The 15,091-nt window shown below is 44.9% G+C and overlaps 1 protein-coding gene across 1 annotated transcript in view; it reads right to left on the reverse strand.

Moving 5' to 3' along the window:
* The window catches only part of TRIO (trio Rho guanine nucleotide exchange factor), a 3,555,343-nt gene that overhangs the window by 1,645,236 nt on the left and 1,895,016 nt on the right, over positions 1–15,091 (reverse strand). The window contains 1 exon segment of the mRNA XM_077269474.1: positions 12,358–12,548. Coding sequence (XP_077125589.1) covers positions 12,358–12,548 — 191 coding nt within the window.

Raw genomic sequence — 15,091 nt, forward strand, 5'->3', positions numbered from 1 at the left:
CTTTTTGTGTCAAACCAAATTTTTTTGAACCTTTTTGGGGTAAACACTTTTGTAAAAAAAAAAAAAAAAAAATTCAACATGTTTATTTTCAGACACAAACATGTAAAATTTTTATTTATATGTCTGTAAAATGTGGGGTGGAGATACTACTGGAGGTGCTGGAAGGTTGGACCACGTCGATAGTGGGGGAAAGCCTACTGGGTTGGGGTTGATGTGAAGTGGAAGGGGGGAAAACATGAGGCTGAGCAGGGAGGTCTGGTTGGACAGGGGGTGATGTTGGTGTAGGTGGCAAAGTAAACAGGGAAGGAAAGTTTGACAGGGAAGAAAACGCTGGGGAGGACGTTTGATATTGGGCCTGGGTTGGGATTAGGGCCTGGGTTGGGATTTGGGCCTGGGTTGGGAATTGGGGCTGGGTTGGGAATTGGGATGGGAATTGGGCCTGGGTTGGGAATTGGGATGGGAATTGTGCCTGGGTTGGGAAATGGCAAGTGGCTTGGAAAATGATGGTAGGAGAGACAGTGGCTGTGTGGGGAGGTGTGGGAGTTGGAGGGGCTTGGGTGATGACCTGCACTAGAGCAGCATGGCAGCCTTGCATTACCTGCATCTGCTGGTCAAGAGTCAGCTTTTCCATGCTTCTGAGCATTGATTGGAAAAACAGGTTGTTTGGAGAATCCCTTGCATCTGAATGCATCCTATCCAAGCGACTGCTGTGTTCACTCATGCGTGTTTGCAACATGTTGAACCCAGCAGTCACTTGCTCTCCCAATTTTGAAAGAGCTCTGGAAGGATGCGTTCAGATGCAGGAACTCAGGAGCATAACTCCTTTCCTGACCCCTCAGTCGCTGCCGCCACAAACCTAATAGTGGTCTAGAGGTGGCAGGATCAGAGGGGTGGGGTAAAGGGAACGCTAACTCTTCACCAGCAGCTTCAAATAATGAAGGCTGCAATGATGCTTCAGTGCTGGCAGGGGTTGAAGTGGATGGGGCAGAGGTACCGGAAGGGCCAGACGAGGAGTGGGGTCTACCAACGTGGCCCACGGTGGCGGACTCCGGAAAGATTGCTCCAGAGGGGTCCAAGGTAGAAGCAGTGCTACAGAAGATGCTGTGAAATAGAAAAAAAACAATTAATATATTGATAGGAAAAAGCCCTGCCTGAAACAAAAAAGTTAGACAGGTAAACATGGTGAATTATTCAATGGGCTGTTGAATATTTACTTTCTTCTCAGCATCGTTGCTCGGAGGAATGACAGGGCGCGGCTGTATTTGTATTTTGACCGGCGTCCTCTTGAGCCACTCGGGGCCTGCATCTCCATGTTAAACTCCCTCTTGAAGCGATCCCTGAGTGACCACCACCGCGTCATAACCCCATCACCTGTAAAGAGAAGAATGACATAAAAAATGGGTTAAGTACAACACATTCCGACCTGCTCCAGAAATTACTGAAATTAGACTACTTACGTTCTAGAGTCTGCTGCCTTGGATCAAGGTCCTCCCAGTTGGCTACAACATTGCAGCATACTTCCAATCAGAGCCGACTAACAGATCTGCATGCCTGCGGTCAGCCATATTCCACAGCGGCTCCCGCTCGTGGATCTCCTCGATGAGGCGGTCCACATCAAGTCCGGCTTCATCATCTGAGTTGGGAGCACACTGTGAATCCTGTGAAAAGAGCAAAAAAAAACAAACACATTAGTACACTGAAACACAAAAGTACCAAGAGAAAAAAAAAACAAAAAAAAAAACTCACTGCTGGCTGACCGCTGCGGCGATTACGACGCCGACTCTGGGAGCTGCTGGGAGGACCTTCATGTGCAGCAGACTAACTGCAGCATATGTTGTATGTGTACTGTGATGTATGATGAACTGTTTTGTATGTGTTGGGTGCACTATGATGTGTGAAGCGACTGTTTCGGCACAACTTACACTCATGCGCCCGCTCCTTGTATTTCTCCACCCGCTCCTTGTATTTCTCCACCCATCCCGTCTCCTTCTGAGAGGCCCTCTGCTGCTTCAGCTTCCTGTGAAAACATAATGCATATAGTGTTTAACCAAAATTTTAACTAGAACACCAAAAACAAACATTTTTTTTAATTTACTTCACTACGCTGACGCTGTGGAGGAGGGCTCCCAGAAGAAGACATTTTCCCTGGTTGCTCGGTGGTCCCTGTTTGCTCCGTGGTCCCTGGTGTATCTGCAAGTATAAAGACACTTGTAAGCTGCTATACAAACAATATTCCAAGGTTTCTGGTCTTTAATACTTACATCAGGAAACTGGTTGATGGCTCAGTGGTCCCTGGTTGCTCGGTGGTCCTTGGTGTCTCGATGGTCCCTGGTTGCTCGGTGGTCCCTGGTTGCTCGGTGGTCCCTGGTGTATCTGGAAAATAAACACACTTGTAAGCTACTATACATCAGGAAACTGGCTTGATGGCTCAGTGGTCCCTGGTGTCCTGGTGGTCCCTGCTGCCTGAGTGTTCCTTGATGGATCTGTAAGTATACAGAATTTATACTTACACCCACAAACCCCTCAAAGTAGCTAAAGGTAAAGATTTAAAAACCACCCTGCCTAAATGATCTGAGCAATGTTCAAGCAGGCCAACAAATGTGTGGAGAAACAACCCCCCAAAAAATATACCCAAGGAAGACCTGTCTGAGCTGGATTACCTAGTTTTATAATGTGCAAGCTGTAAAACCATTCCCCCCACCAAAAAAAAACAAACAAAAAAAAAAAACCCTCATGTAAAATTGAAATGAATACACACCAGTTGAAAATGTATTGACCCCATATGTGATTTGAAAAGATACCTAAAAGTAACTTAAAAAAAAAAATGCACCATTAAAAATTTGCTATAACCTTTTATATTGAAAATTATACACTCAACCAACTGTGTATTGCATGTGTGTACATTTGTACATACACCATTTTAAAGTTTACCTTTGTGAAATGATACTACGGACATTTTGAATAAAAAAAATTTAATATATATATTTTTTTTTATTATTATTTTTTACCATCACAATTAGGAGCTAGAATGCTCTTTATTTTAAATACAAGCACATAACGTGTAAATGTTTTCAACTATACAATTTAAAAAAAAACAAAACACATGCTGCACACACAACACTTTTAATTAACTACATCACAGTACAAAAACATGCATGCGAACTCACCCAGACGCACGCACGCACGCGCCCGAAAGCACACAGGAGCACGCACAACACATGCACACGCACAAAAGCACACAAACGCATGCACAACACATGCACACGCACAAAACCACACTAACGCATGCACAACACGTGCACACACACAAAAGCAAACAGGCACACACACAATGCATGCACATGCACAAAAGCACACGGGCGCACGCCAACACACACAGATGCACATGTACAAAAGCACACAGGCAGAAGCACACACAGACACGCACACACATGCATACAGACGCACGCAAAATGGCAGTACTCACACTGGCTGGCAGGTCTCTAGCTTGACGCTGGCTTCTGGCAGTACAGTCAGGCCTCTGGCTGCATAGGTTTTATAGCAGGCCTCTGGACGCTCACTGGCTGGACGCTGGCTGGCTGGCTGGACGCTGGCTGGCTGGCTGGATGCTGGCAGGCTTGACGCTGGCAGGCTTGATGCTGGCTGGCTGGATGCTGGCTGGCTGGATGCTTTCTTCTTGCTGGCACATTTGGGGGTGAAGCCCCAGGCCAGGTTTATATAGATTGGGGTTGTCTGGTGAAATTGGCAAAAAAAATCATGATTCTGAGCATGCTCAGTGTAAAAAAACGGATTCCAGCGCTGGATTCCGTCATACGACGTGTCACGTCCATTCTAGCCAACGATGTATGCCGCAGGATCCATCGCGACACGTTTTCCCGACGCAGACAAAAAACGTTACATTGAATGTTTTTTCCAGACGACGGACCGCCAAAACACGACAGATCCGTCGCATGACGGATGCGACATGTGGCAATCCGTCGCGATCCGTTGCTAATGCAGGTCTATGAGAAAAAAACGGATCCAGCAGAAACATTTGCTGGATCCGTTTTTTTCACAAAACGATGCATTGTGACGGAAAAAGAAAGAAGGAAGTGTGAAAGAGGCCTTAGGCTACTTTCACACTAGCGTCGTTTGGCCTCCGTCACAATGCGTCATTTTGGAGAAAAAAACGCATCCTGCAAAAGTGCTTGCAGGATGCGTTTTTTCTCCATTGACTTGCATTAGCGACGCATTGCGACGGATTGCCACACGTCGCATCCGTCGTGCGACGGATGCGTCGTGTTTTGGCGGACCGTCGGCACAAAAAAACTCTACATGTAATGTTTTTTTGTGCGTCGTGTCCGCAATTTCCGACCACGCATGCGTGGCCGGAACTCTGCCCCCTCCTCCCCGGACCTTACAATGGGGCAGCGGATGCGTTGAAAAACTGCATCCGCTGCCCCCGTTATGTGGCGCTTTCAACACTATCGCCGTTGCGTCGGCACGACGCTAGTGTGAAAGTAGCCTTATTATAAGCTGCCTGGTGTGGAGGAGGAGTTAGCCAGTCTGAGGGAGACAGTGGAGGGAGACAGTTGGTCTCCAGGAGAGCAGAGAGACGTCTGGAGCAGACGCAGGGGCTGCACAGTCAAGTGGGAGCTGTGACCCCCTGGGAAGAGTGAGAAGCAGAAGGAGAGTTGTATTGTGGAAGAGCTTAGAGGAAAGAAGCACAGGAGTGGAAAGGGCTCAGGAGGGGAACAGCGGAAGGACACCCTCAGAGCCAGAGCGCAGAAACCGGGCACCGGGAGCCCGAGGTCACGTTGTTGTCCAGGACACGCGAAGGAACCGGAGGGCATAGGACTATATGTTATTTGCCCTTATTAAGTTTGAGGTGAAGCAGTAACCCAAATAGCTGGGTCATCTAAGGGATCCTATAAACAGGCTCGAGTTGCCTATCGTACAGACATCTGTCTTAGGACAGGAAAGAAGGGACTTTGCAATGAAGCGTCAAGCAGCAGGGACTCCGCCAGCTAAAGTAGCGCAAGTAGGAAAGGCTTACGGAGCTCACCTGGGAGAGGGATCTCCTACTGCCTCCAAGCCGGCCGGACCACAGCTACCCTGCACCTGGTACTCTGGACTGAGGACTTCTAAAATCAGTAAGCCAGGTAAAAGACTGCAAACTCTGTGTCCTCCACTTATTCGTCGGCATATTCCCTTGCCACACACCTTGGGAAACCCTGGGGACCCTGCTTCACCAGTGGGAAGGGTTAACACCATCTTGCTGCATACCATCACCCCAGAGGGCCCCTTTAAGCTGTGTTGGTCCCTACTGATCAAACACCACAGGTGGCGTCACGGACACAAACTCTATTCATAAAACCCCTAAAAGACTTTCCCCTTTTGCAGCCACCGTGACATCCCCTTTGGGTCGACCGGACCCGGTACCGAGTATCCCCATTGCCCTGGTTGGCGACTCAGATAGATCTATCTATCTATCTATCTATCTATCTATCTATCTATCTATCTATCTATCGCTATATCTATCTATAGCTATATCTATCTATTATCTATCTATAGATGTATCTATTTGTGTGTGTATTCTTCAATGGAGTATGTAAAATAAGAGGTTGGACAAGGAAATTACATCACAATTAGTGTTGAGCGATACCTTCCGATACTCAAAGGTATCGGTATCGGATGGGATCGGCCGATATCCAAAAATTATCGGGTATCGGTATCGGCGATATGGGACACAAGTATCAGAAGCTATCCTGGATGGTTCCCAGGGTCTGAAGGAGAGGAAACTCTCCTTCAGGCCCTGGGATCCATATTCATGTAAAAAAATAAAGAATTAAAATAAAAAATATGGATATACTCACCCCTCCGGCGGCCCCTGGACCTTACCGATGTAACCGGCAGCCTCCGTTCCTAAGAATGAGGAGTTTAGGACCTTCGATGACGTCGCGGCTTGTGATTGGTCGCGTGATCGCTCATGTGACCGCTCACGCGACCAATCACATATTATATAGAGTAGTTATGGAGTGATCTATTTCAAGTTTTTATTTCTGTTAATGTTGATGATTATGTCTTACAGCCAATGAAAACCCAAACGTCATTATCTCAGTAAATTAGAATAATTAACAAATACAAAGGTTCCTAAGCGTTTAATAATAATAATAATAATAATAATCTTTATTTATATAGCGCCAACATATTCCGCAGCGCTTTACAGTTTCAAACACAACAGTCATAGGTAACAACGTTAACAATACAGTAATAAAGCAAAATAAGACAAAATAAGACGAAATAAGACGACCCTGCTCGTGAGAGCTTACAATCTACAATGAGGTGGGGAGATACAAAGCACAGGTGTGTATTTACAATGGTGTATTTACAGTGATGGTCCAGCCATCTTCCGGGGGTGGGGGTAGATGGAAGTAGTGAATGGGTTACACACGCACAAAAACATAAAATGAGTTTGATTAGGGAACGTGATAGGCTGCTCTGAACAAATGTGTTTTGAGCGAGCGCCTAAAACTATGCAAGTTGTGGATGGTCCTAATGTCTTGGGGTAGAGCATTCCAGAGGATTGGCGCAGCACGGGAGAAGTCTTGGAGTCGGGAGTGGGAGGTACGGATTAGTGCAGAGGTTAGTCGAAAGTCATTTGCAGAGCGCAGAGGTCGGTTAGGCCGATAGACAGAAATGAGGGAGGAGATGTAAGGGGGTGCCGCACTATGGAGAGCTTTGTGGGTGAGAACAAGTACTTTGAATTGTATCCTGTAATGAATGGGCAGCCAGTGTAATGACTGGCGAAGAGCGGACACGTCCGAGTAACGATTAGCCAGATGGACGACCCTGGCTGCTGCATTAAGGATAGACTGGAGAGGGATCTTAGTCTGTTTCAGTGGGCTCCACAATCATGGGGAAGACTGCTGACTTGACAGATATCCAGAAGGCTGTCATTGACACACTCCACAAGTAGGGTAAGCCACAAAGGTTCATTGATAAAGAAGCTCACTGTTCACAGAGTGCTGTATCCAAGCATATTAATGGAAAGTTGAGTGGAAGGAAAAAGTGTGGTAGAAAAAGGTGCACAACCAACCGGGATAACCGCAGCCTTTGAAAGGATTGTTAAGAAAAAGTAATTCAAAAATTTGGGGGAGATTCACAAGTGGTGAACTGCTTCTGGAGTAATTGCTTAAAGAGCCACCATACAAAGGACAGGTAATGGGCTACAAGTGTCGCATTTCTCATGTCAAGCCACTCGTGACCAAAACACAATGCCAGAAGAGTCTTACCTGGGCCAAGGAGAAAAAGAACTGGACTTAATCTCAGTGGTTCAAGGTGTTGTTTTCACATGAAAGTACATTTTTAATTTCATTTGGAATTCAAGGTCCCAGAGTCTAGAGGAAGAGTGAAGAAGTACACAATCCAAGCTGCTTGAAGTCTAGTGTGGAGTTTCCACAATCAGTGATATCAGTGATGGTTTGATGAGCCATGTCATCTGTTGGTGTAGGTCCACTGTGTTTTATCAAAACCAAAGTAAGCACAGCCGACTACCTGGAAATTTTAGTGCACTTCATGCTTCCCTCTGCCGACAAGCGTTTTGGAGATGGAAATTTAATTCTCCAGCAGGACTTGGCACCTGTCCACCCTGCTAAAAGTACCAATTCCTGGTTTAAAAACAACAGTATCACTGGGCTTGATTGGCCAGCAAACTCGCCTTACCTTAACCCAATAGAGAATCTATGGGATATTGACAAGAGGAAGCTGGTGCTTTATAAGCGAGTAAAATAAATAAATTAATAAGGGACTTAGCCCCTATAAATATCATTCATATAGTAAGGATTTGAGTAGTTTAGCTGCCATAACAAATCTATTTATTTTGCATTGAAATGTGGGTGGACTGTGCAATGCTACACCTCCTCTTTTTGCATTCTGAGCATTAACCCCTTAGTGACAGAGCCAATTTGGTACTTAATGACCAGGCCAATTTTTACAATTCTGACCACTGTCACTTTATGAGGTTATAACTCTGGAACACTTCAACGGATCCTGCTGATTCTGAGAACGTTTTTTCGTGACATATTGTACTTCATGCTAGTTGTAACATTTCTTCGATATAACTTGCGATTATTTATGAAAAAAACAGAAACATGGCAAAAAAATTAAAAATTTTGCAATTTTCAAACTTTGTATTTTTATGCCCTTAAATCAGAGAGATATGTCACAAAAATTGTTAATAAATAACATTTCCCACATGTCTACTTTACATCAGCACAATTTTGGAAACAATTTTTTTTTTTGTTAGGGAGTTATAAGGGTTAAAAGTTAACCAGCAATTTCTCATTTTTACAACACCATTTTATTTTTAGGGACCACATCACATTTGAAGTCATTTTGAGGGGTCTATATGATAGAAAATAACCAAGTGTGACACCATTCTAAATACTGCATCCCTCAAGGTGCGCAAAACCACATTCAAGAAGTTTATTAACCCTTTACGTGCTTCACAGGAACTGAAACAATGTGGAAGGCAAAAATGAACATTTAACTTTTTTTTGCAAACATTTTACTTCAGAACCATTTTTTTTATTTTCACAAGTGTAAAAACAGAAATTTAACCATAAATGTTGTTGTGCAATTTCTCATGAATACGCCGATACCTCATTTGTGGGGGTAAACCACTGTTTGGGCGCACCGCAGAGCTTGGAAGAGAAGGAGCGCCGTTTGACTTTTTCAATGCAGAATTGGCTGGAATTGAGATCGGATGCCATGTCATGTTTAGAGAGCCCCTGATGTGCCTAAACAGTGGAAACCCCCCACAAGTGACACCATTTTGGAAACTAGACCCCTTAAGGAACTTATCTAGATGTGTGGTGAGCACTTTGAGCTCCCAAGTGCTTCACAGAAGTTTATAAAGTAGAGCCGTGAAAATAAAAATCGCATTTGTTTACACAAAAATGATATTTTTGCCCACAAATTCTTATTTTCACAAGGGTAACAGAAGAAATTAGACCACAAAAGTTGTTGTGCAATTTCTCCTGAGTATGTTGATACCCCATATGTGGGGGTAAACCACTGTTTGGGCGTACCGCAGAGCTTTGTAGAGAAGGAGTGCCGTTTTACTTTTTCAATGTAGAATTGGCTGGAATTGAGATCGGACGCCATGTCGCGTTTGGAGAGCCCCTGATGTGCCTAAACAGTGGAAACCTCCCACAAGTGACCCCATTTTGGAAACTAGACCCCTTAAGGAACTTAACTAGATGTGTGGTGAGCACTTTAAACCCCCAGGTGTTTCTCAGAAGTTTATAACGTAGAGCCGTGAAAATAAAAAATCACATTTTTTCTACAAAAATGATATTTTTGCCCCCAAATTTTTATTTTCACAAGGGTAACAGGAGAAATTAGACCACAAAAGTTGTTGTGCAATTTCTCCTGAGTATGCTGATACCCCATATGTGGGGGTAAACCACTGTTTGGGCGCACCACAGAGCTTGGTAGAGAAGGAGTGCCGTTTTACATTTTCAATGTGTGTGGTGAGCACTTTAAACCCCCAAGTGCTTCATAGAAATTTATAAAGTAGAGCCGTGAAAATAAAAAATCCTTTTTTTTTCCCTTAAAAATGATTTTTTTTTAGCCTGCAATTTTTTATTTTCTCAAGGGTAACAGGAGAAATTGGACCCCAAAATTTATTGTGCAATTTATGCTGAGTACATTGATACCCCATATGTTGGGGTAAACCACTGTTTGGGCGCATGGCAGAGCTCGGAAGGGAAGGAGCACCGTTTTGGAATGCAGACTTTGATAGAATGGTCTGCGGGCATTATGTTGCGTTTGCAGAGACCCTGATGTACCTAAACAGTAGAAACCCCCCACAAGTGACCCCATTTTGGAAACTAGAACCCCCAAGGAACTTTTCTAGATGTGTGGTGAGAACTTTGAATGCCCAAGTGCTTCACAGACGTTTATAATGCAGAGTTGTGAAAATAAAAAATTTTTTTTTTTCCACAAAAAAGATTTTTTAGCCCCCGAGTTTTTATTTTCACAAGGGTAACAGGAGAAATTGGACCCCAAAAGTTGTTGTCCAATTTATCCCGAGTACGCTGATGCCTGACATGTGGGGGTAAACCACTGTTTGGGTGCACGGCAGCGCTCGGAAGGGAGGGACCACCATTTGACCTTTTGAGTGCAAAATTGGCTGTGGCCAATCTAACTCCAACCCTAACCCCAACACACCCCTAAGGCTTCTTTCACACTTCAGTTGTTTGGCGTCAGTCAGCTCCGACATAGTGACGGATCGTCACAATTGTTGAGAAAACGGTTCTAACGGATCCGTTTTTTTGACGGATCCGTTACTTGGGGGTTGTCTGGGTAAAGTATCTACTTTTTGGAGCATGCGCAATTGAAAAAGCGGATTGGGGTGACAGATCCACCGAAATGGCGGTAACGACGGATCCGTCGCCCATAGGCGGCCATTCTATGGAATGACGGACGCGACAGATCCGTCGCGAACCGCCATTTCGGCGCAGACAAAAAACGTTACAATGGCCGTCAATGTCTAGATGACATCCGCCAAATCTCGATGGATCCATCGCATGGCGGATGGAACGGACGACCATCCGCCACAATCCGTCGCTAATGCATGTCTATAGGAAAATAGCGGATCCGCAAAAAAAAATGGCGGATCCGCTATTTGATGAAAATGGCGGTTTCAGACTGACGCCAAAAGACTGAAGTGTGAAAGAGGCCTAACCCTAATGCCAACCCGATCCATAATCCTAATCACAGCCCTAAGGATAATCTCAACCCTAACCCCAAAACAACCATAACCCTAATCAGAACCCTAAATCCAACACACCCCTAATCCCAACCCTAACCTCAAACCTAACCCTAATCCCAACATACCCCTAATCCCAACCCTAACCTTAACCCTAATCCCAAACCTAACCCTAATCCCAAACGTAACCCTAATGCCAACCCTAATCCAAACCCTAATCCCAACTCTAACCCTAACTTTAGCCACAACCCTAGTCCTAACTTTAGCCCTAACCCTAACTTTAGCCCCAACCCTAAATTTAGCCCCAACTCTAACTCTAGCCCTAACTTTAGCCCCAACCCTAACCCTAGCCCTAACCCTAAATTTAGCCCCAGCCCTAACCCTAAATTTAGCCCCAACCCTAACCCTAAATTTAGCCCCAACCCTAACCCTAGCCCTAACCCTAACCCTAGCCCTAACCCTAGCCCTAAGCCTAACCCTAACCCTAAATTTAGCCCAAACTCCTCTAGCTGCCGGCCGGCAGATCATGGCAGGCGCTCTGCGCATGAACCCACCATTTTCTTATCGAAGGAAGAAGCCGGCGGCCAGAAGAGGACACAGGAGGACCCACGGACACCGGTAAGTATGATAGGGTCCCCGAATCCCCCTATTTCTCTGTCTCCTGATGTGCGATCACATCAGAGGACAGAGAATTACACATCACTTTTTTTTTTTTGCGGTCGCCGGTAAACAGTTAATTACCAGCGATCGCAAAACAGGGGTCGGTAAAAACCGACCCCGATCATGTTCTTTGGGGTCTCGGCTACCCCCGGCAGCCGAGACCCCAAAGACCTCCCGGGTGCCGGCCGGCGGGCGCACTGCACATGCGCCCGCCATTTTTTTGCCGGAGGAAGATGGCGGCGCCCATCGGGAGCCACGAGGAGCACCGGGGGAGACAGGTGAGTATCGGGGGGCCGTCAGGGGCGATCGGGGACCCCATTTCTCCGTCCTCTGATGTGCAATCACATCGGAGAACAGCGAAATTAAAGGGGAAATCGCGTTTTGTTTTGTTTTTTTGCGACCGCCAGTAAACGGTTAATTACCGGCGATTGCAACTCGGGGGTCGGTAAAAAAACCCCGAATCATGTTCTCTGGGGTCTCGGCTACCCTCGGCAACCGAGACCCCAGAAAAAATCCGACTCTGGGGGGCACTATTCACTTTTTCCACTTTTTTTAAATTAACGGCACTGTGGTTTAAGTACCCTTAGCGGCCGCAGTAGAAAGGCATATCGGCGGTCGTTAAGGGGTTAAATCAATCAGCAGCCTAGCACACACATGAGCCACATTACCATAAGTGCCATTGCAAACTTTCATCACTGGCCACTGTCTGCAGCAGACTCTGTCTTAATTAGTATTTTGGGAGTGGCAGACCCCTATTATTGGCTTCACAATTTCAAAGTAGAGAAAGGCAAGAAGCTTTTGAGAAAGGTTTATCATTACTCGTTAATTAGCTGTGAGCATGATATGCTCATAATAAGTTAAAGTGAGTGCAACAAACAACTCATCAATACAAAAAAAAAAAAACAACTGTATTTTGCACTAAACAATATTGTAGTACTTACAAATAATTTCATTTTGTAAATATACTTGCTTCTTCCAGTGGAATCTTTTACTTCTTTGCTAAAAACCAAAGACATCTCAAAGAGAAAAATATGTCTTTCCCTTCCTTTTCGTATTAATGTTTTAGGGTCCCAAACTTGGAAGGAATCTTGCAAAACCAATTCTCCCTGAGAATCAAAATTTTCCTCGAAACCTGAAAATGAAAAAAATTAGTTAGAAGTTAAACTAATACAAACACTACATGTGACAGCAAGTGTTAGTCATCCTACACTATTAGCAAGGATGCTACATGCACCAGAAACGCATTGGGATACTTTTATGGACAGTCCTTGGATTGCAACCATGATTTTGCTAATAAAAGTTTGGGATTTTATCTCCTTTTATGCTGGATCTACAGTATTCCCATACCTTCATTTGTTTTCGGTCCATGGTGGCGGCATTGCTCCGAGCCCCGAAGGATTACAAATCGCTTTGTTTTGCTGACTTTTTCTGTCTATTACACATGTGAACTAGCCAATAGACCATTATAGGTACATGTTTTATCCATGAAAAACATGGATAGCACTTGTATGCGAAAAACTGAGGTCTGAATGTGCCCTAAATTGTATCACTTTTTGAAGAGAAACATCAGTTTATATTATTACCTTATTGTACAGAATATGCCACATTTTGATCTCCATCAAGTAGACCTTAACCACATTAACCGCACATTTAGCGTTTCCTACTGCCATACTACCTCTTCATCTCGCCCCCTCTCTGTTGATGTCCCTCAAGGCTCAGTTCTAGGACCCCTTCTCTTCTCAATCTATACCCTTGGCCTGGGGCAACTCAAAGTCCTATGGCTTCCAGTACCATCTATATGCTGATGACACTCATATCTACCTCTCTGGCCCAGATGTCACCTCTCTGCTGTCCAGATTCCCAGTGTGTCTATCAACCATATCCTCCTTCTTCTCCTCTTGCTTCCTCAAACTCAATGTGGACAAATCTGAACTAATTGTCTTTTCTCAATCTCGCACACCTTCCCTTCCTGATCTAATTATCACAATAAATTCACACTTTCCCCTGTCCCGCTAATCCGCTGCCTTGGAGTAACCCTTGACCTATCCTTCAAACTGCACATCCAAGCTCTCGTCACCTCCTGTCGCCTTCAGCTCAAAAATATTTCCAGAATCCGTCCTTTCCTCAACCCTAGTCATCTCCCGCCTCGACTACTGCAACATTCTCCTTTGTGGCCTACCTTCTAAAACTCTTGCACCCCTCCAGTCCGTCCTTAACTCTGCTGCCTGACTAATTACCCTAATCTCTCTCCTCGCTACACTCCTGCTTCCCCTCTTTGCAAATCCCTTCACTGGTTCCCAATTTCCCAGCATATCCAGTTTAAACTACTAACACTGACTTATAAAGCCATCCATAACCTTTCTCCTCCGTATATTTCTAATCTCTCAATATCTTCCCTCACGTAATCTCCGGTCCTCCCAAGACCTCCTTCGCTCCTCCACGCTTATTAGCTCCTCACCCAATCGCCTCCAAGACTTCTCTCAAATATCCCCCATCATCTGGAATTCTGTGTCCCAATACGTCCGGTTATCCACCACATTTGGATCCTTCAAACGGAACCTGAAAACCCATCACTTTAAAAAAAAAAAAACTTACAACCTGTAATGACCACACGACCACCTCAACACCATCGGAGCTACTGCAACCCCTGACTTACTGTCTCCTTCCCCATAATCCTGTAAAATGTAAGCCAGCAAGGGCAGGGTCCACTTCCCTCTGTACCAGTCTGCTATTGTTAGTTTTGTTTACTGTAAATTATATTTGTATTTTGATGTAACCCTGTAATGTACAGCACCAAGGAATTGAGGGTGCCATTTAAATATATAATAATAATAATAATAATTATAATAATAACCAAGGGTCCAACAGAAAAAGCCAGGTACCACTCAAATAGATGGAAAAAAAATCACCAGGTAGAATAAATTATCTGACTGGGGATATAAGAAGTAAACTGTGTAAGGCTACGTTCACATTAGCGGCGGGCGCCGCAGCGGCGGGCGCCGCAGCGGCGCCGCATGCGTCATGCGCCCCTATATTTAACATGGGGGCGCATGGACATGCGTCGCACTTGCGTTTTGCGCCACATGCGTCGCTGCGGTGCCCGCGTCCGGGCGCAGAGGACGCAGCAAGTTGCATTTTTGCTGCGTCCAAAATCAATTAAAAAAAGGACGCATGCGGCGCAAAACGCAGCGTTGTGCATGCGTTTTGCTGCGTTTTTGTTTGCATTGTGCGCTGCGGCGCCGACGCTGCGGCGCACAACGCAAATGTGAACGTAGCCTAAGAGATTAATTAGCAAAAGGTTGCTAAAAGTGCGTGAATCATTGGTAAATTAACAGAAAAAAAGCTGTTGATTTGCTGTAATTTTTTAATCTAGCCAATTATCCCTTTAAAACGATTGTAAACTACGTTGAATCAGTTACTAGTTTTGCCATAGTCATAATTCCCAACTGTCCCAGATGAAGCGGGACTCTCCCGATTTTAGGGTTCAGTCCCACCATCCTAACACTTCAAGGCTTTTTCCCGACTTCCACTAACTTCCCTTCTCTCTGGCGTTTTCTTCACTCTATAGCTTTTGGATTGCAGAGATCAGCTAAATGCATGAGCCACAGAGTGCACTCATCAGCATAGGAGAATTTGATCATTTTGAGCTGTATTGCAGACTTTGACATCACAGAC

This window comes from Ranitomeya variabilis, chromosome 6 (genome assembly GCF_051348905.1).
Source record: "Ranitomeya variabilis isolate aRanVar5 chromosome 6, aRanVar5.hap1, whole genome shotgun sequence".
NCBI lineage: Eukaryota > Metazoa > Chordata > Amphibia > Anura > Dendrobatidae > Ranitomeya > Ranitomeya variabilis.